At 38.6% G+C, this 24,092-nt stretch overlaps 1 protein-coding gene across 4 annotated transcripts in view; it reads right to left on the bottom strand.

The window, feature by feature from the left end:
- NOL4 (nucleolar protein 4) overlaps positions 1-24,092 on the bottom strand; it is a 387,938-nt gene that overhangs the window by 84,312 nt on the left and 279,534 nt on the right. For 2 of the 4 annotated variants that reach the window (XM_004702941.2, XM_030887307.2), the window contains 2 exons: positions 13,724-13,903; positions 12,815-13,006 (listed from right to left, as the gene is read on the bottom strand). In XM_004702941.2, coding sequence (XP_004702998.1) covers positions 12,815-13,006; positions 13,724-13,903 — 372 coding nt within the window. The remainder of the gene's footprint in view (positions 1-12,814; positions 13,007-13,723; positions 13,904-24,092) is intronic. The other 2 variants (XM_004702942.2, XM_045296177.1) reach the window with 1 other exon arrangement.

The raw sequence follows: 24,092 nt of genomic DNA on the forward strand, positions 1-24,092 counted from the left end.
ACTGTGTGGATCACAACGAACTATCGATAACCTTGAGAAGAATGGGAGTTCCAGAACACTGCATTGTTCTCGTGTAAAACTTGTGCACAGATCTAGGCAGTTTTGTGAACAGAACAAAGGAAACTATTTGATTTTAAATCAGGAAAGATGGGCATCAGGGTTGCACCCTCTCACCATAATTATTCAATCTGTATGCTGAGCAAATCATCAAAAAAGGTGGATTATACGATGAAGAATGGTTTGTAGGAATGCATCGGGATTGGAGAAAGGCTTATGAACAACCTGCAATATGCAGATAACACAACTCTGCATGCTGACAGTGAGGAGGACTTAAATCACTTGCTAACGAAGATCAAGAAATGCAGCCTTCAGTGTGGATGACAACTCGGTGTAAAGAAGACCAAGATCTTCACAGCTGGACCAGTAGGTATCATCATGATGAATGAAGAAAAGTTTGAAGTTGTCAAAGATTTTTTTCTAGCTTGAATCGACAACCCATGCTCATGGAAGCAGCAATCAAGTAATCAAAAGATGATTACTTAATAGTAACATTCTATTTATTGTACAGGCAAAGTGTTTTTATTATCAAATGTAGGATAAATTATAAAATAAATGCAAGTAAATACATAGTATTTTGTTTTAAAATTATCTAGGTTAGGTAAAAGTTACAACAGTTTTACACTTAACAATTTGAGATACACAATAAGAAATAAAAGAAATCATTTTGAGATTTTTTTATATTGATGTAATTATAAAACAATATATTAAACCTATTATATATATTTATGGTTTGATTGATATATAACTAAGCCTAGGAATAAGTAAATATGTAACCTTATTAACTTGATTTATGGATGGTTGGCTTTCATATAATATATACTTATTTTAAAGTATTACATTTATTGCCTATACAATAAATAGAATATTACTATTAAGTAATCATGTATAATTCAAATAATTATATTATAATTTGTATCATATTAATCTCTTCCTGTTTATTCATAGAAATTTAGTAGGTCAGTATTTTATTTCTCTTTCACATAAAAAATAATAATGGAACAATCTAACAATAAAATAATTGAAATGGGGAAAAAAAAGATCAAAAGATGAGTTTCATTAGGTAAATCTGCGGCACAAGACCTCGTTAGAGTATTGAAAGGCTAGGCTGTTACTTTACGGACTAAGCGTCATCTGACCCAAGCCATGGTATTTTCATTGCCTCATATGCATGTGAATGATAAAGAAGACTGAAGAACAAAAATGTACTTGAATTGTGATGCTGGAGAAGAATATTGGAAGTACCATTGGACAAACAAATTCATCTTGGAAGAAGTATGGCTGAGTTCTTAGAGGCAAGGATGGTGAGATGTTGTCTTACATACTTTGGCCATGTTGCCAGGAGAGACCAGTTCCCAGAGAAGGACACTGTTGTTCATAAAGAGGAGGGGAGCAAAAAAAGAGGAAGATACACAAGGACGTGGATTTGCACAGTGGCTGCAATAATGGGCTCAAATATAGGAGTGATTGTGAGGATGGCGCATGACTGAGTAGTGTTTCCATCTGTTGTGCATAGGATCCCTACAGGTCGGAGCCAACTGGACGGCCCCCAACAGCAACAGCAATGGAAAACAGGGTGGCACTTCCTTAAGCAAATGGGAATAGAAACACCAAGCTCTCTATTTGGCATACCACCCAAAGAAACATAGAACAAGACACGAACAGATCTATGCATACCTATATTTATTACAGGACTATCCCAAAAGATGGAAACAACCAAAATGACGCCGGAGGAGGAAGGGAGAAATATGCCTTGGTACATACGTAACAATGGAATATTATGCATCTCTAAAAAGAACTTGATCAAACTATCAAACACTTCACGACATGGACAGGTTTGGAAGACATTGCTCAGCAAAGTTAGTCAGTCTCATAAAGACAAATATTGGATGATACCACTATTACCACTATTATAAAAGAAAAACAAACAAACAAGAAAAATGGTTTTCACACCAAACAAAGCAGACTTTGGATGCTACAGGAAGGGAGTGAGGAGGAAGATAAAGAGAGATGGGGAGGGGTGAGAAATGAAAACAAAATGAAGAATGGGGAGGTCCATGATTCCCTTTCCCCCCTCAAACTTATTGAGGTTTCTCTTGGGACGCCTGTGTGCGGAACAGCACTGTCACTGTGGATTTCCAGGGCTGGGACTTTGGGGAGTGGAATGCCAGGGTCTATTTCCAGGCATAACTGGGTGAGTTCAAACCACCAAAATCTTCAGGAAATCTCCTTCTGTCCCTTCCAGGGACTCCTGATTAAAAGTAATTTTTGCTAAACAGTCTCTAAGCTTTTTTCTTAGTATTTTGAATTTGTCATCTGACATTTATTCTTATGGGCATAAGAAAAGAGCTCAGTTCGTTTTTCCATTTAAATAAACTGTTATTTCTTTGTGGCAAACAACATTTAGTGTAATGAACCTAGGTATGGTTTTTATGTGGAGTGGTGTTTTTTTTTTAATATTACTGTGTTTGTAATTTATATTGTTCAATTCTACTCAATTTTAAAAATCCATGGTTTGATCTGTTTTGGAAATTTCACAGTCATATTCTCTTTGAATGTTGATTACCATTCAATGTTTCAAATCATTCCTCTGGAGTATCATTAGATCTCTCCCTAGTTATTACATTGAAAGTGTTTTTTCAATTTCTCATATTTTCCTTCCCTTTTTCTTTCTGTGGATGATTTCCATAACTCCATCAACTTGATTGAACACCACAGCATATTCCATTAATTTTCTCTTTGAATGAATCTTATTTTATATTTATACCAGCTAGAAAGGCTTTAATTTGATTGCTTGAATTACCTGCAATTTTTATTTCTGGAGTTCTAGTTTACTGGAGAAGGAGTCAATCCAGGGCCCCAGATTCATATACAATTCTCAGTTCATGCTCCTTCATGGTCACAACCAAAAAGCAGATCTCCTGAACTTGAGTTGTCCTTCAGACCCCATCCTTGGTATGGCTGAGGCTACCTGCACTTTCACTTCCTTCTGGGTTGATAATCTGCATGGTTCAAGACTTATACTCTGGCTATTAGTTTTCTGCTCATTTTTGTTGCTTGTGAATGTCTTTTTCATTCTTTAAAACGCAGCTAGTTATTTAGAAACCTTTTTAATTTTATTCAAGGTTTTAAATTTTTGTAGTGGGATAGTGAATATCACTATGTTGGCTGGCTATTTACAATCTAGCTGCATTTTGATTTTCCTACGTTTAATAAATAATGGAAAATATTATTAATAATCCTTGATTTAGAGGAAAATTAATAGGTCAGGAGAGAATACAATGAAAAAGGGAGTAATAGTTCCATTTGAAGACTTAATATGTAAAAGAAAATAACTGGACATGTTAGAGGAAAGGATATATTACAGAGGGATTAAATTGTAGGCTGTTTGATACACATTATTATCTAGAAGAGGACTTTTAAAAGTTTAGGGGAAAATTTCACTAACTTTTAATTCCACAGACTTTCTGCAGGGCCCTCATACCCTACAGCCCTTTAGAAAAACGGAGGCTGTTGAACCTCAGAGATTATTCAGAAATTGAACTCAGTCAAGAATTGAACCTCCGCTTCTCAACTTCCAAAGGACATATCCTATAGTTAAAGGATTTAAAACTTGATCTGGGATATTAAGTCTGGTAATATGAAACCAGAACTTCAGAAGACTACTCCAAGAGCAAAGGCAGATGAATCACAAGCCCATGAAGGCCTAGGTCTCAGGGCCCTTCAATTCAATGGGGTTCTTGAGTGTTGGGAATGACGGCTGTTATGGTTATTTGTTGGGCTGCTAACCACAAGATAACCAGCAGGTGCTCCCTGGGAGAAAGCAGAGATGTTCTGTGCCCAGGAAGTAATAGAGTCTCTGACACTCACAGGACCAGTTCTAGCCTAGTCTAGAAGGTCATGACCAGAATGGACTCGGTGGCAACGAGGTACAGTTACTCTATGCAGGGGAGAAGACATAACACCTTAGTCTGGATTGATTTGGGTGCTAAAATTGAAATCAGTACATAGCTTTTTTTCACGATAGGTATTTTCTGTGCATCCTTCATATTTATGTAAGTATAAAAATAGCCTGAAAAGATAAGAAGCGGATCTGACTCTCAAAGATTTCAATGTTCTTTGTTTGTTTTGTTTTTGTATGTATGTGCACAATATTTCTTCTAACTCTAAAACATATATTCCTTTTTCCATTTAGTTTGTTGTTATTACCTTTGTTTTAATTCTTCTTACCTTTGTTTTAATAAGATGACCCAATTATTCTAAGCTCACGAGCACCAAACATCACAAACTCCAAACCTGCCTCTGCCTAAAGTATAAGATGGAAGTAGGGAGTTGATTTTAAGGGATTATGCATATGAATATATAGGAAATATGAAAGAATGGAATAAAATGTAGTAGATACTATGGGAAATTATTGACCTGATTCAGGAAACAGCAAAGTAAGAATAAATGGAATCCAATGTCTTGTAGGCTATAAGCTAAATGTGTGAAAGAGGGTCAAAGTTCATTCTAGGTGACCACAGGGTGTAAATGAAAATAATAAAATTCAAGTCAATTCTGACATAGTGAGAGGAGGTTTGAAACACCAACCTTTTGGTCAGCAGCTGAGTGCTTCACTACTGCACCAAAAGGCCTCCTAGAGGGTAATAGTAGTACTCAAGTACTGTTAGGAGGTATAGGCACGTCATGGGAAATTTTCTGGAGGCTTTGTAGGTAAAATGATGCATTAGAGGAGAGAATGGTGAGAAAGAATAGTGGATAGAAAAAGAGTTTAGTGTGGATAGACCAATAAATTTACCTAGCAGTGGTTTGGGATTGAATTTACATCAGCTGACAGTTGGGATGGATTACCAAAGCTTTGTAGAAGACTTGAATCTTACATTGAGAATAGAGGGATTCATATGCAAATGAGCTATCAGGAGCAGTGAACAGGGTCATCTAAGGACTTAGCCAAAGTCAAAGTATGAGGGACTCCCCCAGAGCTTGTTGTTGTTCGGTGCCATTGAAGCGGTTATGGCTCATAATGACTTTATGTACAACAGAGCAGAACATTGCCCAGTCTTGCAGTATCCTTATTATTGTTGTTATGTTTGAGCCTATTGTTGCAACAACTGTTTCTATCCACCTTGTTGAGGATCTGCTTATTTATTGCTGACCTTCCACCTTACCAGGCATGGTGTCCTTTTGTAGAGGCTCGACTTTCCTGATAATGTGTCCAAAATATGTGAGCCAAATATGTTGAGATGAAAATAAATCTCAAGAAAATGGATATGACAGTGGGGCACTGGGGAAAGGAAGAGGGGTAGTCAACTCACCCAGGGACAGGGGAACAACAAGTGATCTAAAATTGATGGCGAGAAGGGCATAGGATGCCTGGTGAGGATTGCTCAAGGGCAATGTAGCCACGTGGGAATACCAAAACCCAAATGAGAGCAAAGAGAGTGGGACAAGAGGAAAGAAAAAATAAAGAGAGTAAAGAACTAGGAGGCAAAGGACATTTATAGATGTCTAAAGACAGGCATTATGTATGTAAATACATTTATATATAATGATAGGGAAACAGATCTATGTACATATACTTATTTGTTAAGTAGTAACCAATTTCCAGAAGATTGGGCCTCACTCAAATACTCCCTCAATGCAAGAACACTTTGTTCTATTAAACTGGCATTCCATGATGCTCACCTTTCTGACACAAACGCTAAAGACAAATGGGTATATAAGCGAATGTGGTAAAGAAAGCTGATGATACCTGGCTATCAAAAGATATAGCATCTGAGGTCTTAAAGGCTTGAAGATAAACAAGTGGTCATCTAGCGAAGAAGTAACAAAGCCCACATGGAAGAAGCACACCAGCCTGTATGATCATGAGGTGTCAATGAGGTCAGGTTCAGACAGCAAGACCCAAAACAAAAAATCAAATCGATGTGAATGAGGGGGGAGGTAGAATGGAGACCCAAAGCCCATCTGGACATCCCCTTACAGAAGGGACACAAGGAAGAGACGAGCTAGTCAAGGTGCATTATAGCACCAATGAATCATACAACTGTCCTCTCATTCTTTAATGCTTCCTTCCCCTTCCCCACTGTCATGACCCCAGTTCTACCTTACAAATCTGGCTAGATCAGAGTATCTCTAGATCAGAGATACAGAAAAGAGCTCACAACACTAGGAATCCAGGACAGATAAACCCCTCAGGACCAATAATGAGAGTAGTGGTACCAGGAGGGGAAGGGGAAGGGGAGAGGAGAAGGGGGAACCAATCACAATGATCGATATATAACTCCCACCCCCCCCCAGGGGGATGGACAACAGAAAAGTGGGTGAAGGGAGTCAGCGGTCACTGTAAGACATGAAAAAAATAATGATAATATAAATTATCAAGGGATCAAGAGGGAGGAAAGGTGGGTGGGGTGGGGGAATGAACTGATACCAAGGGCTCAAATAGAAAGAAAATGTTTTGAAAATGATAATGGCAACATATGTAAAAATGTGCCTGACATAATGGATGCATGCATAGATTGTGATAAGAGCTATAAGATCCCTCAATAAAATGATTTTTTAAAAAGAAAGAACATAGGTACAATTAAGTTAAGGAGAATATTATCTTTGCATCGGAAGCAAAGATAGATAGTCTTATAAGACCCAATCCAGTACAGTGGTAAGAACTGGAATGGGAATGACTATGGGATGTTCAAAGATATGATGTGTTAGTACACAAAGCTCTGCCAAGGAACCGGACCATGGAAGACGAACTCCGCTTGTTCCAAAGGAGGCTGGCATCTACCATTTTCTGAAAGTAGTAATTTTTTATAAGCAAAGGACACCAGACTTTCATGTCTTTCAGAAAAGCAACAAATACAAAACCCACTTACTACCATTGTTAAGCCCAATTCATAGCGACCCTGCAGGACAGGGTTGAACTGTCCCCGTGGGTGTCTGAGCTTGTCATTTATTCTGGAAGTAAAAAGCCCCATCTTTCTCCCACAGAGCAACTGAGGGTTTCCACCTGCTGGCCTTGTGGCTGGCAGGCCAATGAGTGACAAGGGAGTAAATGATGAGAAAGGAGAGCAAGTTCTGAAGGCCCTGGAATGGTATGGGAAGAAGGACAGGAGGGTCATAGAGGGCAAATGGGAACAGCCCTTCTTTGTGGTAGCAGGGATTTATTTGAGAAATCTTGGAAATGTTTAATATTTCTTGTGCAGCCTTTTAAAATGATGATTAGGATCATGTTCAACCTATGCTAAAATGACCTACAGATGCAGGTCACTGAAGCCGTGCAAAACACAAAGAGATAGAACAGCAACAGCACATCCAATAGGGCATGAATCAAAATTATTGGACAAGTGGTATGAGATGGATGAGTATTAAAAAAGAAATTGAGTCTATTGGGAATTTAGAGAATTACATGAATACCTACTGGGAGATTGTAGAGGACATCAATGAAGACTTCAAAAAGTTCATGGAAAAATAGCATTAAAAGACAAGAGATTTTTTTCCCCATGAACTTTTTGAGGCCCCCTGCTTTAGAATGAAGGTAAGAGTTGGTTGGTACAAATAGTGGGTGGGGCATTCAAACTAAATCCATTTGATAATTAGCATCAATTAAATAAATCATTCACAAATCCAGGAATGTGCATAGTTGTGTTCAAACTGAATGAAGGACACTGTGACTAATCATGATTACACAAGGATTATCTATCTTTTAACTTTTTTATTTTAAAGAAACATTTGATTCATTTTTATACCATATTTGCTAAAGGATGAATAGCATGTGTCACTGTAGCATTTCAATCTATTCTAGGTAAGATAAAAACATCACAAATGACACACACTCCACGCTCAATAGCCATGAAGTTAATTCATCAAGCAAATCAAACGTCCACGTGTCAGCTATCTGGTGGATTTAATTTTTTCTTGCTTCCTTTTGGTTCCGGAGCACTAAATGATGAAGAGTCTAGCAATTCAGCGTGCTGAACCGTCTCTAGCAGTGCAAACTCAAGACATAGAACTCCTGTCACATAACACAGGGACTCAGGTATGCGTCAACCTCACCTCAGCATAAAGTTTTGCTTTTAAGGTCTCTTTGTTTATAGGTGCTATTGAATTTAAGATTAGGATACGCCGCAGAAAGTAAGTTCTTTTCTGAATGATTAACAAATGTTCTTCAGAGAACTATCTAGAGTAAGGGGAGAGTAAAGGCTCATGAAAGAATCACTAAATAACTTGAAATATTTACCTAAGGATTAATTTAATTGCTACTTAGCTTACGGAGTTCTTAAAATGTAAGAAAAACACAATATTTTGGTCCAAATTTATTGGACTATTCTTTCATATAACCCTCTCTTTTATAGTCTCTCCCTCTGAGTGTTTTTTAAGATGATCAGTAACAATTAATTGGCAAAAAATAGTTAGAAAAACATCAAATATAGCTATTTTATGTCACGTTTTATATATTTGATCAAAAACCTAAATTTAGACTATTTAAGCAATCAAGATCTACAGTGTCTTGATAACTCTATTACAATAACAATGAATTCCTCCATATTCTAATGTCTGTAAGCATTCAGTGAAGAATTAACAGTGTGTGCTGGAACAAAAATTGTTTAGGGAAAGTATAGAACAATTAAATATGAATAGATTTTACATTAACAACAGCAGAAAATTAGTCATAGAGAATGCTAAGACTCTCAAGTGTAGTACTAATTTATATTGTCATACTCCACTTATGTTTCAATAACTGAATTTGTTCACCAAAGCAAGTAGGAATCATGTACTTCCACATTTTATGTATTATTCTATATCTAAGGATTTTTCCAGTTTAAAGACTCAAAATAGCTCACAAGAGCTAAGCTTACTGATTGCTGCTTTTATAATACAGAAAAACCTACTAAATATATTAAATTATATTAAAATTATAATTTTAAATTGTATTACAATTTTTGACTTACAAAGTGTTTCAAAATAATAAGTATTTTCAAACAATTACATAAGAATGATGATAGATTTTCTTCATGTCCTCTTCCATAAAACACATCAGAACACAGTGAAACTACTTGCCATTAACGCTTCAATATTTTAAAATCCCGTACTTTATCATAAATAGAAAATTTAAATTATGTGGAAAAGGAATATTCTCATATAATATTTAGCTATAATTAATAGATCTACCCTTTTCAGTCGATTTAAGGGAAGAGAAAACATTCCAAGCAACACACAGTCCTCCTCCGCACTCCACACATAGCAATGAAGGAATCCACCAAGCAGATCCACTCTCCACGTGTCCGCTAAATTGTGGCTTTAATTTTTATTCACAGTGCTCCACTGCTGAGTAATATCTGAGGGGACTTCAAAAATACGAGGGGAAAGTGGAATGGAAAGATAATGGAATGTTTCCATAAACATTTTGAAGCTCCTCATAAGAATGAAAACGGCCAAACTACAATATCAATTTTCATTCATGGCATTCATCTAATATTGATTTATATGAGATATTGCATGATCATCTAACATTGATTTATACAAGATATTGCATGATCATCCAAGCATTTTCCTTCACACAACTTGTCTCCACACCAAATGGTGAACATCTGGAAACACGTGCTCATGTTGGTAGTGAACTTAGAAATGTTTTATATTTATCATTAATTTATGGAATTACATGCATGTTGATGTCTTCTGAACATATGAACAAATCAAGGAATGAAAATTATTAAATGTAAAGTATCTTTTTATACAATGTGTTCCCTTCAAGAATAATTTGTAGAAATCTTTGCCATTGCATCTGCTGACTTGTTGCTGTTCTCTATGCACACCACAAGGCTTATATCAATTTCAAGAGTCTATAAAGAAGCATCGCAACCAGGCCATAGAAACCACCGTTAAGCAAAAATGTACAACGGTGACGGCACTGTGTATGTCTGTACACTTCTGAAAGCAGTGTTTTCGTTTCTCTAAAGGTCCCCTTAAGATTCCTGGGCTCTTTGATTCATACCGCATAAAAACTAGTTTTGGTATCTGTGAAGATCTTCAATTATGTTCTTTGTAAATGATTTTTGGGGGGCTGGGAGGACAATGAGGCTGAAGGGGAATAATAAACGGTTGGGTTTTGCAATGAAATCTCATAGAGCAGCTCCTGTTACCCTTGACAAGAAAAGGAAGTGCATTGCCTTGGTGCAATTTTCCTGTCCTTTATGTCACCAAAGCAGAATTCTATTTTCTTAAACATCCCAACAACAATACCCCATGATTGTTGTGCACTCTTTAAGAAATTCTGCTATTAAATCTTGGGGGGGGTGGTGTTAAAAAAATCTCCATCAACGTTTGAGCTGACCTCTCAGCCTTGAGCTTGACTGGCTTACTACATCTCCTTTGGAAGCGGCCAATTTGATCGAACCTTGTCTCTGAATCATCGTTGTTCATCCAAGCCTCAGCCCCCACCATGAGTCATCCTATTAAATTAGCTTCATTAGCTTTGAGCTTGCTTAAAAGACTGATGGAAGGAAAAGCTCTCTTTTTAGTTTCCCTTTTCTCAGCAGCCACTCTAACAAGACTGAGGCGAGTGTATTAGAGAGAATTTGTCTGTGGTCAACCAATGGTCACAGAGGCATATTTAAACACGCTTTGTTTGGAATAAACTCAAGCGTGTTAGAAATAGAATTCTAGGAGCAATACTTTTTTAATTACCCTAATAAATGCCAAGTATCGCTTATTGAAAGGAAGAAATCCAAATAATAAAATTGTATTTAACATAACAGGTTTAAATATTCCTTAGAAAATTTAAATTATGTTAGATGATATTTTTCTGTTAAAGAAGGACAAATTTTACAGTATGAAAAACAAGATTTTTTAACCAAAGTAAAGGATCACTATATTAAATGATTAAGGAAAAATCGTAGTGTCGATACTGTTAAAAATAAAAATCTTGATTCATGATTATTAACTCTTTTGTTTTTAAGAGGAAACTATATATGTTGCATTTTATTCTGGAAGGCATATACTTAGTTGGCCTTATAGTTCATCTTCTAAGTAATCCTGACCTTGAGCGTTTACAGCAAGTGTGATATTCCGGGTCCTATGGTGCAGATGAGGGGAAAAAACAAAGGTAGAAAACCCTTGTGAATCTTTAAATCATTCAGTAGTGGAGACAAGAGCTTCATTTCCTTCCAGCAGTCTCTCATTCTCTTTTATCCACATCAATTCCATCATCGTAATTTAGTTTGATCAAGTACAGCCACTCCATGTCTCTTTTAAAATGCTTTATGTACCCCATGAGTGATCTCACTAGAGTGAAATTATCCTGAAAAGGAAGAAAATAGAGTTTTCTGCAACTGGACAACACACCCATATTAGGAAGAGAGTCCCCCCGCCCCCAGATGATTGGCTAACTAATTTGTGACGGGCAGGTAGCAGTTTCTGAGTTAAGCTTTCCTGAGTGCGGACTTTGTGCCAGGTGTGACTTACAGAGCCTTCCACGTGATGGCAGGATTCCCAGGGCTTCTTAAGTGGGGCATTATTACAGTTTTTAGAGGCACAAACCCAAGCACAGGCAGCATAAGTGATTTGTCAGGTCACACAGCTAGAAAGTAATAGATCCAGCACTCAAAATTAGGTTCTCTGGAGCGAGCGTCTGCATTGGGACCCACCTGGGAAGACTGCCTGTCTTTTCATGAACACTCATTTCTCCTTTCAAAAATATCAAAGGCATTCTCACAAGCCGAGGGAGAAACGCTGTTAATAGACAGTGAGTTTGTCACTTTTGTCATTTATTTCCCAGGTTTTTGCATCTGCAAAAGGATTCCTCATATATGATATGCTCTCTGAAACCTCTCCTCTCTACCCAGCCTTCTCAACACCCTGATGCCCTAAGGCCTTGGCAGGCATAGGTCACAAACCCTAAGACTTTGGACATTCATAGAATCTTGTTTAGATAAAAGTAGAAAGCCTGGTTTCAGAACATTTCTAAATATGCATAACAACATAAGTGAAAAAAGAAGCACGCATTCTAAATATATGTACTGCTTTTAGGTATGACAATCAGACGGAATGAAATCGAATGAAATTTCAAAAGGATTGATAACTGAAATCCCACCCCAGAAAGCAATCGAACATCAGCAAAATCTCATTCCTTTTAAGGTCCATCTGAAAAGAAAATGTATGTTGGTACCCCACCCCCACCCCAACAAGCATATACAAATAAACAAACTAAGTACAACAAAGGCTTCTTTTTCCCGTGAGGCTATTCACTCCCTGATCTATATTTCCTGGTTTGCTGTTTGGTAACCAGGGTAGATTGTGACCTCGACGGATCCATCCATTCCCTTTCATTCCAAGAATCCATTCTCACATGCCGCTTTAAGCAACAACCAGTACTTCAGGCCAAGATTTGATTAAGCTCAGACCCACATAAGCAGCACAGAGGGGAAGCAAACACGAAAGAGCTGTTGGTTCTCGGATTTCTTTTTTCTTTTTGGCTCAAGTTAGCCTCCTTTTCTGGAACATGGTACCAGGTGAGCCTGTCTGTGCACTGATCTCACAAAATATTCCTTTTCCCATTAACAAAGGGAATAAATACTTCAGGAAGATGAAAAGGAAAATGGGGGGGGGGCGCACGAGCAAACAAACAAAAGAAAAACCCCTTTGCCCTGACGTTATGGAAAAAATAAAAAAAGACACTAAGATGAAAAAAAAAATAGTGTCATGGTTTACAGGTGGGATTTTGATGGAAGCTAGGGCTGTGTTTTGGTTCAAAACTCACCATCTCAAAACCACTTCGTTTCATCCGCCTGCAGGACTTGAGGTAAGTACGTATACGTTTTCTGGCACGTTCTTGATACTCAGGGAATTGTCGCCTGCATGAGTCAATGATAGCCTGGATCTTTTCTTTGGGCTGCTTAGAGATTGGGACCATTCGGTCCAAGTTTTCATCTACAAACAGCCTGACAAACATCTGTTGGCAAGAGGGAGACAGAGGAGAAGGGTTTGGAGGGCCGCTCTCGTCTCTTCCTAGCTTCCTGTCTTGATTACCGCTAGGAGAATATTCTTTTCTGGTTTATGCACTGGAGAACGTTGCAATGGAAAGCCAGGAATTTAAAGCAAACACTCATTTAAAGATTTTCTACAGGGTTGGATAAAAATTAGAGAGGAAAACAGAGAGACAGACAGACAGAAGAGAATAGACTATTGTGTAGAAAAATAATCAGGAAGTAACACTTGACTGTGACAATCAAGCAGCCCATAAAATTCTCAATTAATGATAAATAAAACTGCTACATTGTTACACTACACAGTGGACTAATCTCTGAAGAAAACAATCGACTCTTTGGTCATGCATAATTAGGTAAGCTGGAAAAGCAAATAAAAAAATAAAATAACTGATGATGGGCATACTCTTCTGATGGATAAGCTGAGGCCCCCTTCATCCACTGGTAAACATGCATACTCACACAACACAACTCCAGATTTCAGCTCACATTTGCCTTTAAAATTCTAAACAAAACACAGCAATTCTGGTGTCTGGTTGGCAAAGAGTGTTTCATGTACTTTTTAAATCCTTCTGTAAATTAAACAAACATGTCTCTAAAATATCCACAGTAACCAACAAGCAACAACATGAAAGTGAAGTGGCAAAAATGAAAGCTCCCGGCGGGAAGGTGGAAGGACTCACATTAAAGGCCTTCAGCCGCTCAGCCTCCACTCCATCTGTCTCATTTGCCTTTTCAGAATCCTCGTGGTCTTCATGGTCCTCTTCATCCTCGTCGCCCCTGGCTAGGGAGAGGTCCTCAGCACCTCTGTCGATGCTCTCATTTTTGCCAGAGTCGTAGCTTGAGTAACTATGTGCAGGAGACTGAAAAGAATAGGGACGTTTCAGCTCGGACTTTACTGCCCCAGACCACAAAGTGTGTACTCTATCGTTAGTTTCAACAGTTTCCCCCAAACTCTATGTAAATGAGTTGGTAGCTCTAGAGTTGTGGCTACTCAAAGTTCATAGAAATGGGTGACATGTTTCAAAGGGTGTCTTCAGTTACAATGGTCACATGTCTAGGGCCTCATAAGGAGCTCTGGTGGCTGAGGAGGCTACGCTTTGAGCTGTTAACCACAAGCTAAGCCCTTTGAAGTCATCCGTCCTCCCACTGGAGAAAGATGAGGCTCACGGCTCCCACAAAAAAAGAGTGTCGCAAACCCAAAGGGAGAGTTCTGCTCCATCCTATAGGTCACTATGAAGCAGAGTCCACTCACTGGCCGTGGATCTGTTTGGTTTTTGTGATGGCCGTCTGCAGCACTATCACCGCGGTCGAAGATTCTATTGAACCTTACTGTGCTGTAGCAATTACTACCTCCACTTATTACCTATATTCTAAAAATGGTCAGACCTTAGAAAATTTGCAGATGGTCACAGAATCACACTGTCCAGGAAATAGAAAACGTGTTAGGACTTCATCAGTTTAACGGTATCATTATTCTAAAAACAGATGAGAAAAATGAAGAATGGATATTTTGATTCACTTGTCCATTAAGTACTGTGTAGGCAGTCCCTGGGTTCCAAAGGAGACTCATTCCTGAGTGTGCAAGTCGAATTTTTTAGGTCAATTGGAAAAAGTGCATTTTGGGCTTCTTCTGCATCAATTATCAAATGTTTGTTTTAGTGTATAGTATATATTTTACTTTTTGATACATATAGAATACTAAGAGATACTTCCCAATATATTAAAACATCTTAAACATAATCCTATAGTATTTAATAATTACACAGCAGTAATAAAAATAACTATATGATGTCTGTACTAATGAGATGGAATCTGTGCATGAAAATATACAGTACTGGAGACAATATGAAAGAAACCATTCTTCACATTGTCTAGAAAACCACGTGTAGTACGTACATGGGAACTTGTAGAACGTCTTTCACTTTAATGTTTGTAAAGTTGCCCTCACTTTGAAATTGGATCACCATGAGTTAGAATGCCCTGGATGTCAGGGAGTTTGCTTCTGGTTTTAGCTTTGAAACAGGGCTTTGAACAGTTCCTATGACTGATAGAAACAAGGGCGATATTAACAAGCAACCAGATCCCTTAAATATCAGCTTCTGAATTTCATAGGGAACAGGTATTAACGCCTTGCTTAAAGATGGTGGCTGGCCACGGTCAAAGCATCAAGCTGGCTGCTATCCTCAAGTAGGGCCCTATTGCATGCTTCCTCCTTGTGTCAAATCCTAGCAGAAGACGCACTACATGGCCTTGCAATACATGTGCTGCCTTTGTTTCCATCAGCCACGATAAACTATTTCTAGATTTTCACATGATTTGAAATGATTTTTCCAATTTATCATTTATCAAATGATTTTCTGGATTTGAAATGATTCAACCAAACTTTATTCATAACAAATTGTTCACCACCATCACTTTTACTTGCTACACATGAAACTTTCAATAATTGAAAAGACTTTGAGCCTTTTCCTGCACGGAATGCTAACAGGCATATTACACACATTGTAATTACATAACCAAATTTCCAATAGCCGTTCGATTTCAGTAATTAAACCAGTTGTTCTGCAATCATTGTACTTTCATTGATGCATAGCCTTTCTTTCACATATGTCATCATTCTCACTTTAGTTTTGAAAATGGTTCTGATTGCGGACAGCCTGCAGCCTACTGCTTTGCCAATGACTGATGGCATTTCACCTCTTTCCAATCATACGATTATTTCCATTGTATCTTCAATCCCGGCTGTTCTCTTTTTCTTTGATGCAATACCAGCACTTGCTTCGGAGTGACGTTTTGGAGGCATGGTGACAAGAGGAACATTTGAGCTAAGTACCAAGTGATACATTCAGCACATTGTTAATGGCGAACGGATCTGACTTAAAAAGGCAGATGTTTCTTCTTCCTCAAGCTAACAAAGCTTGGGAAGCTAGAAATCTATTGTCCCAACACGATTTTGTGCTACCTCGTCACCATACATTTGTCAGTTTGTCACGCTGCAGCTACTTTTGCGTTGCTATGATGCTGGAAGTATTTCAAATACAAGTAAGTTTTTAAATACCATAGTGCTCGGGTTTGGGTAGAGCTTCTAGACTAAGACAGGCTAGGAAGAACAGCAGAGTGAGCTACTTTCGAAAATCAGTCCTTTAATCACAATGCAATGTTGTGCGTTCTGAAAGATGAGTCTTCTAGGTTGGAAGGCACTGAAAATAGAGGCCACAACCATGAACTTGACCTTATGGCAACACATGGCTCTATTTGACCAGGTGTGTTGCCCTGAGTAGGAGATGATTAGATGGCAACTCACAGCAACAATGCTGTGCACATTTAAAATAGGCCAGTGCTTAAAATGAATAATATAATCAGAAGGAATTAATTTCTAAGACTTTATGTCTTGGCACCAGTTTTTAAAAGAGAAGTGTCTTTGAGATGACACATGTTAAATCCCTGTCATTATTTAACATCTGTCTGTGAATCTGCTATTCAAATATTAGGTCGGCACACCCTGAGCAAATCTAACGGGAAACACGTTCTTTGTTTAGGTTGGAAGCTATTTAACAATGTTTTATATTCATGTGGTGTATTGAAATTTACATGGAGCTTTTCCATCTGCATAACTGAATGTCACAGCAGAACTGAGAGTGATATTAATATGTCCACATTATATTTGACATAATTAGTATGTAGCAACTTTAACGGACTGGGTTAACCTTAGACATTAAGAGAGGTCGTAAAGCTAGAAGTTAAGTAGAGACCATTCATTCATCACTGGTGGATAAATCTACGTGAGGTTTGAGTGTCAGAGGCCAGGGAAGTTATCAGAAATAATCAGAATGTCAGATATCAGAATCAGTGTGGGTTCTAAGTGTATAAAAATAAATGCATAAAAGAATATGAATGCTAATAAAGATAGTTTTCATAAATGTTTATGATGTGTCCCAGGCCAATATGAGCTCTACCATAGTATCTCATATTTCTTTGTGATCCATAAACTGCCTCTCTCTCTATGATGTTAAAAAGCCAGTCCTGGGCATATATACCTCAATTTCACTTCTAGAGAGAGCGAGCTTGCTGGAGACTAAAATTAAGTTGAATCCAAGAAACTGAGTGTAGAACGAGTCCTTTTTAAAACCATTGTTATTGGCATATCATGTATGATATAATTTAACAGTTTAAATATATTTAAAATGGTTGTGAAATCATCACCGCCATCCATTTTAGATCAATCTCTTCATTCTTGCATCCATTGTTATTAGCTGCCCGTTTCCCCCCAACCACCCCTGTCATAACCATAAGGAGTTAATAATTTAGGTTTACCTATCTTGGATTACATATGAAGGAAAACTGTACAAGTGAACAAACAATAAAATAAGCAAAAAGTCATTAGCTATGGCAAAATAAAACAGATCAACTTAAAAAAGAAAAGCAAAAACATAATAATTAAAAACTAAAACAAGTTGAAACTGGATCCAGAGAGAAGACAAGTGGTGAGACGTTAAACTTTAATCTAACTATAGCTGCAGCAGTCCGTTTCTCCAGTGCTCTCTGATGACAAATATGCTCAGATCCCAGTCAATGATCTGAGGGAGTTTAACAGAGACTTAGTCTACCTGGCATCCATGCAAATAGACTTCTGGCATTGTCAACAATAGCCTTCTGCAAATCAGATATTCTGAATTTCAGGTCTAATACCATTCCCATCTGTGATCTAAAATTTTATTATTTATGATCCTTGACTCATAAAAGGCTGGTATGCTTCGTCCATGTGGACTTAGATGACACTTCACTTAGATAGCTGCTTCTTTTAAGATAAGCCTTTAAGATCCCCAAGATGATTCTTCCTGTTAGCCAGGTGTTAATTTGTTTGGGTTTTTTTGACCACACTTTGCTCTTGCACCCATATCTTCAATGATCACTTCAGAAGATAAAGTATTGAGCATGGCCATATTGCAAAAGCTTATTGTTCTTAAATTAAGGCTCACAATTAAGTGTGTACTCAGAATCTATACCTATATCTATCTATCTATCTATAATCTATCTATCTATCTCCTTGGCTCACTTTAGAGGTAGCATTATCAGCTTCTTGAGAAATAATATAATTAACCTACAGGGGACACATGGTATTTCTACTACTAGTATCATTAATCTAGTCAGTGGTATAGGGTAGGAGTTCTGATGACATCATTTGAGCATATGGACCCAACTGAAATTAACTCCTATACTGTTCATTACTGTATTAGCACATATGCCTATATCTTTTTTTTTTTTTTAATAAAGTTTGATTTGGGTTTGGTCACCTTCAATTGAATCCTGAGTGGTACAAAAATCAACTATTACAGGGCAAAAACAACAGCCAGATTTCACATATAATAACTTGGATACAAAAATTGCCTCAACTAAATAGAATCCATCTCTGTCAACAGCAGAAACTATCATCAAATCTTTCAACAGTGCTTTGGAATGCCCTTTACAACAGGGGATATTAAGTTGACTCTGTTAGACAGGGTTCTCTAGAAAAACAAAAGCAGGACACATGATTATATATATGAATAGATATATACAATATGGAGAAATAAACAGCTAATTATCCCATAGAGCAGTACAGAAGGCTCAGTTCAACTCACTTCTGTGATATAGTTAATATACTGGAGGTCCTTCAACTCACAAGTGCTGCTGGGTGCAAATCAAGGAAGCAGACAGCCAAGTCTTCTGTAAGATAATACAGGAAGTCTGGCCACAGGCAGCAAACAGCAGGGCAGGTCACCAACAGTCAGCCAGATGACAGGGCCCAACAGTCCCCAACTCAAGTGATGTATACACCAGCACTATGGTGAAGCAAGTCTCGAAGGAACCTCAAACTATAGCGACACGATTCACAGGTTGGGTGTCCCATAGGTAGTATAGCTCACAAGTTGATGCAGCGAACTACCTACCACAGACTGGCCCGATCATCAGAGAGCAAGAGATGGAAAGACGAGTCTGGCCGAGCCATTTATCTCTTTGCCCTTCAATTAAACTGCAATCTTATTAATCCCACGTGTGCTTATTGGCCAGGTTGGCACAATAAGCCTACCTATCACAATCCACCCCTTGCCAACTTGGCACCTGTACACAATTCTTTAGCCATATATAATTTCCAGACATTAATGAAATCACATTTATACTTAACATCTCAGCTGCTAGTTCAGTGGGATCGTGTTGTGATTCCAGGTTCGAGAGTTCATTCCTTCGGGACCAGCACCTCCAGGCCTGAAGCACATAGTGTTGCTGGGACAGAAAGCAAAAATGCTGCACGTGGATCACTAGGAGTAATAGTGAGTGGTGCCACTCCAGCTTCCACCCCGTGGTTTCTGGACCCATGAATCCTGGCTATTGGAGACACAGCATCACATATTGGCTGCTGGTTTAGAGCGTATACAACCTCCTGGAGAACATTGCCCCAGCCCCACAAGTTGTTGTCACCTAGCTGGCACTGTAATTGTGTCTTTGGAAGGCCATTCCATCGTTTTGTCAAGCCAGCTCCTTCAGGATGATGAGGAACATGATATGAGTAGTGGATTCTGTGTGCATGGGCCCATTGGCACACTGTATTTGCTGTGAAGTGAGTTCCTTGATCTGAAGCAATGCTATGTGGGATGCCATGCCGGTGAATGAGGCATTCTGTAAGTCCACAAATGGTAGTTTTGGTAGAAGCATTGCATGCAGGGAAGGCAAATCCATATCTAGAGTAGGTGTCTATTTGAGTAAGAACAAAATGCTGACCCCTCCATGATGGAGGTGGTCCTATAAAATCAACCTGCCACCAAGTTGCCGGTTGATCTCCCCAAGGAATGGTTCCATATCTTGGACTTAATGTTGGTTTCTGCTGCTGGCAGATGAGGAACTCAGCAGTGGCAGTGGCCAAGTCAGCCTTGGTGAGTGGAAGTCCATGTTGCTGTGCCAATGCATAACCTCCGTCCCTGCCACCACATCCACCTCTTTAGAGGTAACCCTTTGGCTTGTGTTCATATGAGACATGATTATCTTACTTTCTTGGCCCATTCAGAGAGGTCTATCCACATACCTCTTCCCCATACCTCCCTTTCACCAATTTTCTAATTATGTTCCTTCCACTTTCTTGACCATCCAGCCAAGCCATTAGCCACAGCCCATGAATCAGTGTACAGCCTCACATCTGGCCTTTTCTCCTTGCAGGAAAACTGAACGGCCAGGTGCACTGCTCAAAGTTCTGCCCATTGGGAAAATTTTCCTTCAATACTGTCCTTTAGGGAGATCCCAAAGGGGCTGTAGTGCTGCTGCTGTCCACTTAGGAGTGGCGCCTGCATATTGTGCAGAGCCATCCATAAACCAAGCATGACTTTTCTGTTCTTCAGTTAAATTATCATAAGGAACTCCCCAGGAGGCCATAGGTGCAGACTGGGAGAAGGTAGCTACTGTGACAGGAGTGGAGACTGTGGGCATTTGGGCCACTTCTTCATGCAGTTTACTTGTACCTTCAGGTCCTGCTTTGGCCCGATCTCATATAAACCACTTCCATTTAACAGTGGAGTGTTGCTGTACACATCCAACTTTATGACTCTGTGGGACAGACAATACCCAGTTCATGATGGGCAGCTCAGGCCGCATGGTGACTGTTTGGCCCATGGTGAGGTGTTCAGTCTGCACCACAGCCCAGTAATAAGCCAACAGCTGTTTTTCAAAGGAGGAGGAGTCGTCTGCAGAGGATGGCAGGTCTTTACTTCAAAATCCCAATGATCTATGCTGTGATTCACCAACAGGGGTCTGCCAAAGACTCCCCACTGCATCTCTATATACACTGACACCTCTAGCACCATCGGGTCAGCTGGATCCTATGGTCCCAGTGGCAAAGCAGCTTGCACGGCAGCCTGAACCTGTTGCAGATCCTTTTCTTGTTCTGGGCGCCTCTCAAAATTGGAGGCCTTTTGTGTCATTTGATAAAGAGATCGAAGTAGAACACCCAAGTGAGGGATATGTTGCCTCCAAAATCTGAAGAGGCCTCTAGGCGTTGTGTCTTCTGTTTAGTGGTTTGGGGGAGAGGGCAGACACAATAGCTTATTCTTTACTTTAGTTGGAATGTCTCGACATGCCCCACACCACTGGACCCCTAAAAATTTTATTGGGGTGGAGGGTGCCTGAATCTTCATTAGGTTGATTTCCCAACCTCTTGCACTAGATGTACCCATGAATCTAGAGTCTTTGATACATCCTCCTTAGTGGAGCCAATCAGCATAATGTCATCAATATAATGGACAAGTGTGACATTTTGTGGAAGAGACAGGCGATCAAGGTCCCTTCAGACTAAATTATGGCACAGGGTGTGGAAGAGTTGATGTACCCCTGGGGGAGAGTTGTTAAAAGTGTATTGCTGCCTCTTCCAGTTGAAAGCAAACTGCATCTGGTGGTCCTTCGGGACTGGTATTGAGAAGAAGGCATTGGCCAGACAATAGCTGCATACCAAGTACATAACAATGGGCACCATTCTTTAAAAAAGGACACTAACAGTGTATGAATGCTGCAGCATCATAGCTGACCTCCTCTGACTTAGCAAGTGGAAAGGAGAATCAGCATTCCAAGGCCAAGTTCTCAGAGGCAACAGTCAGATATATCAACATCTTCCAATCTTTTTATACCAATTCTAACAATTATCCATCTCATAGTACTGTGTATTTCTTTGATGGGCTTAATAATCTTTTGCAATGACTACATAGAATTTACAGACAATACTCACAATTATGGGGTTTATGAGTGAGGGCAATAGGTTACAAGTCAGGATGAGAAATATTCAAGATATAGCAAGTTATATCTTAAGTTAGGGCCATTTGTTTTCAGCTGTGGAGGCAGGTATATCTCTCTGGTTAGACAACACATTGGCTTGCTAGGCAGTTGTCCTGCTTACTCAAGTATTGATAAATGTCTAAATAGCACTGTCCTCTGAGGGCCAGCCTCCAGCCTGAAGGAACTTTGCTTTACTTGTGCCGTGGGTCAGGAAAGGCAATGTTCCATCTCATTTTCTTGGCACCACTGCCACTGCCACAACCCATTCCTCACATCTTTGTTCAAGAATCTGGGGGTCCAAGGGGCCTATTCCTCTCATAGGTCTATTTGTTCTAATGGTTATGAGAGCCACACATTCCTATTTCTGAGTTGGCTTATTTTATACCTGCCGGAGTGACAAAACTGACCAATCCTGTCATTAGAGTCCTGCATGCCTTATTTGCATTTTTATACCCAGTCATTTGATGAGCGTAAAGACTAAAGAAAAGTCATGCCAATTAATTCAACTCTGTCACACATGTCATACCCATGTAACCAAAAGGGGAGATAAAAGTAAAGAGGAAAGATACAGTGAAATAATAAATGTGGAGAAATAGTAATTGCTGAACCTGGATGATGTGTATTAATATCTCTTGGTATCGTATACTCTACTTTTGAGTATATTTTATTCTCTCTAAGTAAAAAGAGTAAAAGTCTGTGAATATTGTTTGTAGTAGTTTGGTCTTCTACTTTGATTTTCTACTGTAGCGTCTGCTTACTTGAACAATATTTAAAGCACTCATTTCATATCAAGGAGACTGGATGGTGCCATGCTCAAGTGTTCAGCTGCTAACCAAAGGGTCTGCTGGTAAAAGATGGAGCAGTCTGATTCTATAAAAATTATAGTGTTAGAAACCCTTTGGGGAAATTCTATTGTCCCTGCAGAGATGCTGAGCCAGAATCGACTTTTGAGCAACTGCTAAAAAAAAAAAAAAATCCATGTCAGGCATTTTTCTAGATTTAGAGAACTGAGCAGACACAAATTTCAAAGATGTCTAATCTGAGAAAACACAGAAGGGAGGTGGTCCTTTTGAAAAATCAGATATAAAAGTATGTGCATGTATCTATTTAAAATGAGGAAAATCACCAAAAATTATGCAATGATAAAAATCTGACAAATAACACAAATAAGACAAAAATCCAGAAAAGTAATATGTTCTAAATTAATGAACTCCTTGACCCATCTCTAAGTTATATTTTTATTTCCACCCTTTATGGCTCTGTGTATTTTCATTATATTTTCATATGGCAATAGGTTTGAACCAATGCGTTCTATAGAGGTAATATAAACACAATTCAGTCTGATGGAAATGTGTCTTTTATTGGGAGAAGCTGGAAGTCTTCTTTGCTCATCAAGTTAATTATTGGTAATAACGTGCACATTGCTTGATTATTATCAGTCTGGGGAAGCCCTTAATAATCAAATTACTGCCATGTTTGAGAGATCTCAGGGCACTTCAAGTTTCTTTGCAACTAATTTGAGACCACCCTTTACTTACCACCCTTAATTTACCATCCATGTCTTCATTAAAGTCACATTGTTGAGTCTTATGTTTCCTTTACTGATATAATTATTTCTTGTCAAATCCAGCATGAAGCTTAATCTCATCTCAATGTGCTAATATGATTCATTCATTTTCATTAATTGGATTATCTCTGTCTCCTTCAGATATAGTGCCTTTGGTATGATCCAATTTTTCTTATTACAAGTCACTCCTCAATGTCAGAATAATGGCTATTTATTTCACTTTTCATCTTTATGAATTTTTCATTTCCATTAATGTTTTATCTCAATTTCCTCAATTCTTTATTAAATAAATATAAACATGAAAAAATAATGCATCCTTCATATATTTCCAAATTAGGAGTCTGTTATGTCTCACTTGTTATATTCAAAAGGCCAAAGCAACTTCTCAAATTTTAGTTGAAATATATTACCGCTGTGTGAAGGTTTCTCTGTAAATTACTTACAATGCTGTGAAACTCTAATTATCCAAAGTTAATATTGATTTAAATGTCAGACTCCATCTATGTCAACTCCGCGAGTTATATTTTAGCACCTTGTTTGCGCCTGTGTTTCTCTCGCCTTTGAAACAGGGTAAAGGAATTAACTTGAGTGTTTAAAATCTTCCATCTACACACAAATCCGAGAGAAAAGACATGAAGCTGTGGCAAAATTCTTCAGTGTTCCATAATTTCAGGGGCTTTGGAAATGGT

This window comes from Echinops telfairi, unplaced genomic scaffold (genome assembly GCF_000313985.2).
Source record: "Echinops telfairi isolate 266 unplaced genomic scaffold, ASM31398v2 ScPeMD7_7400;HRSCAF=8409, whole genome shotgun sequence".
NCBI lineage: Eukaryota > Metazoa > Chordata > Mammalia > Afrosoricida > Tenrecidae > Echinops > Echinops telfairi.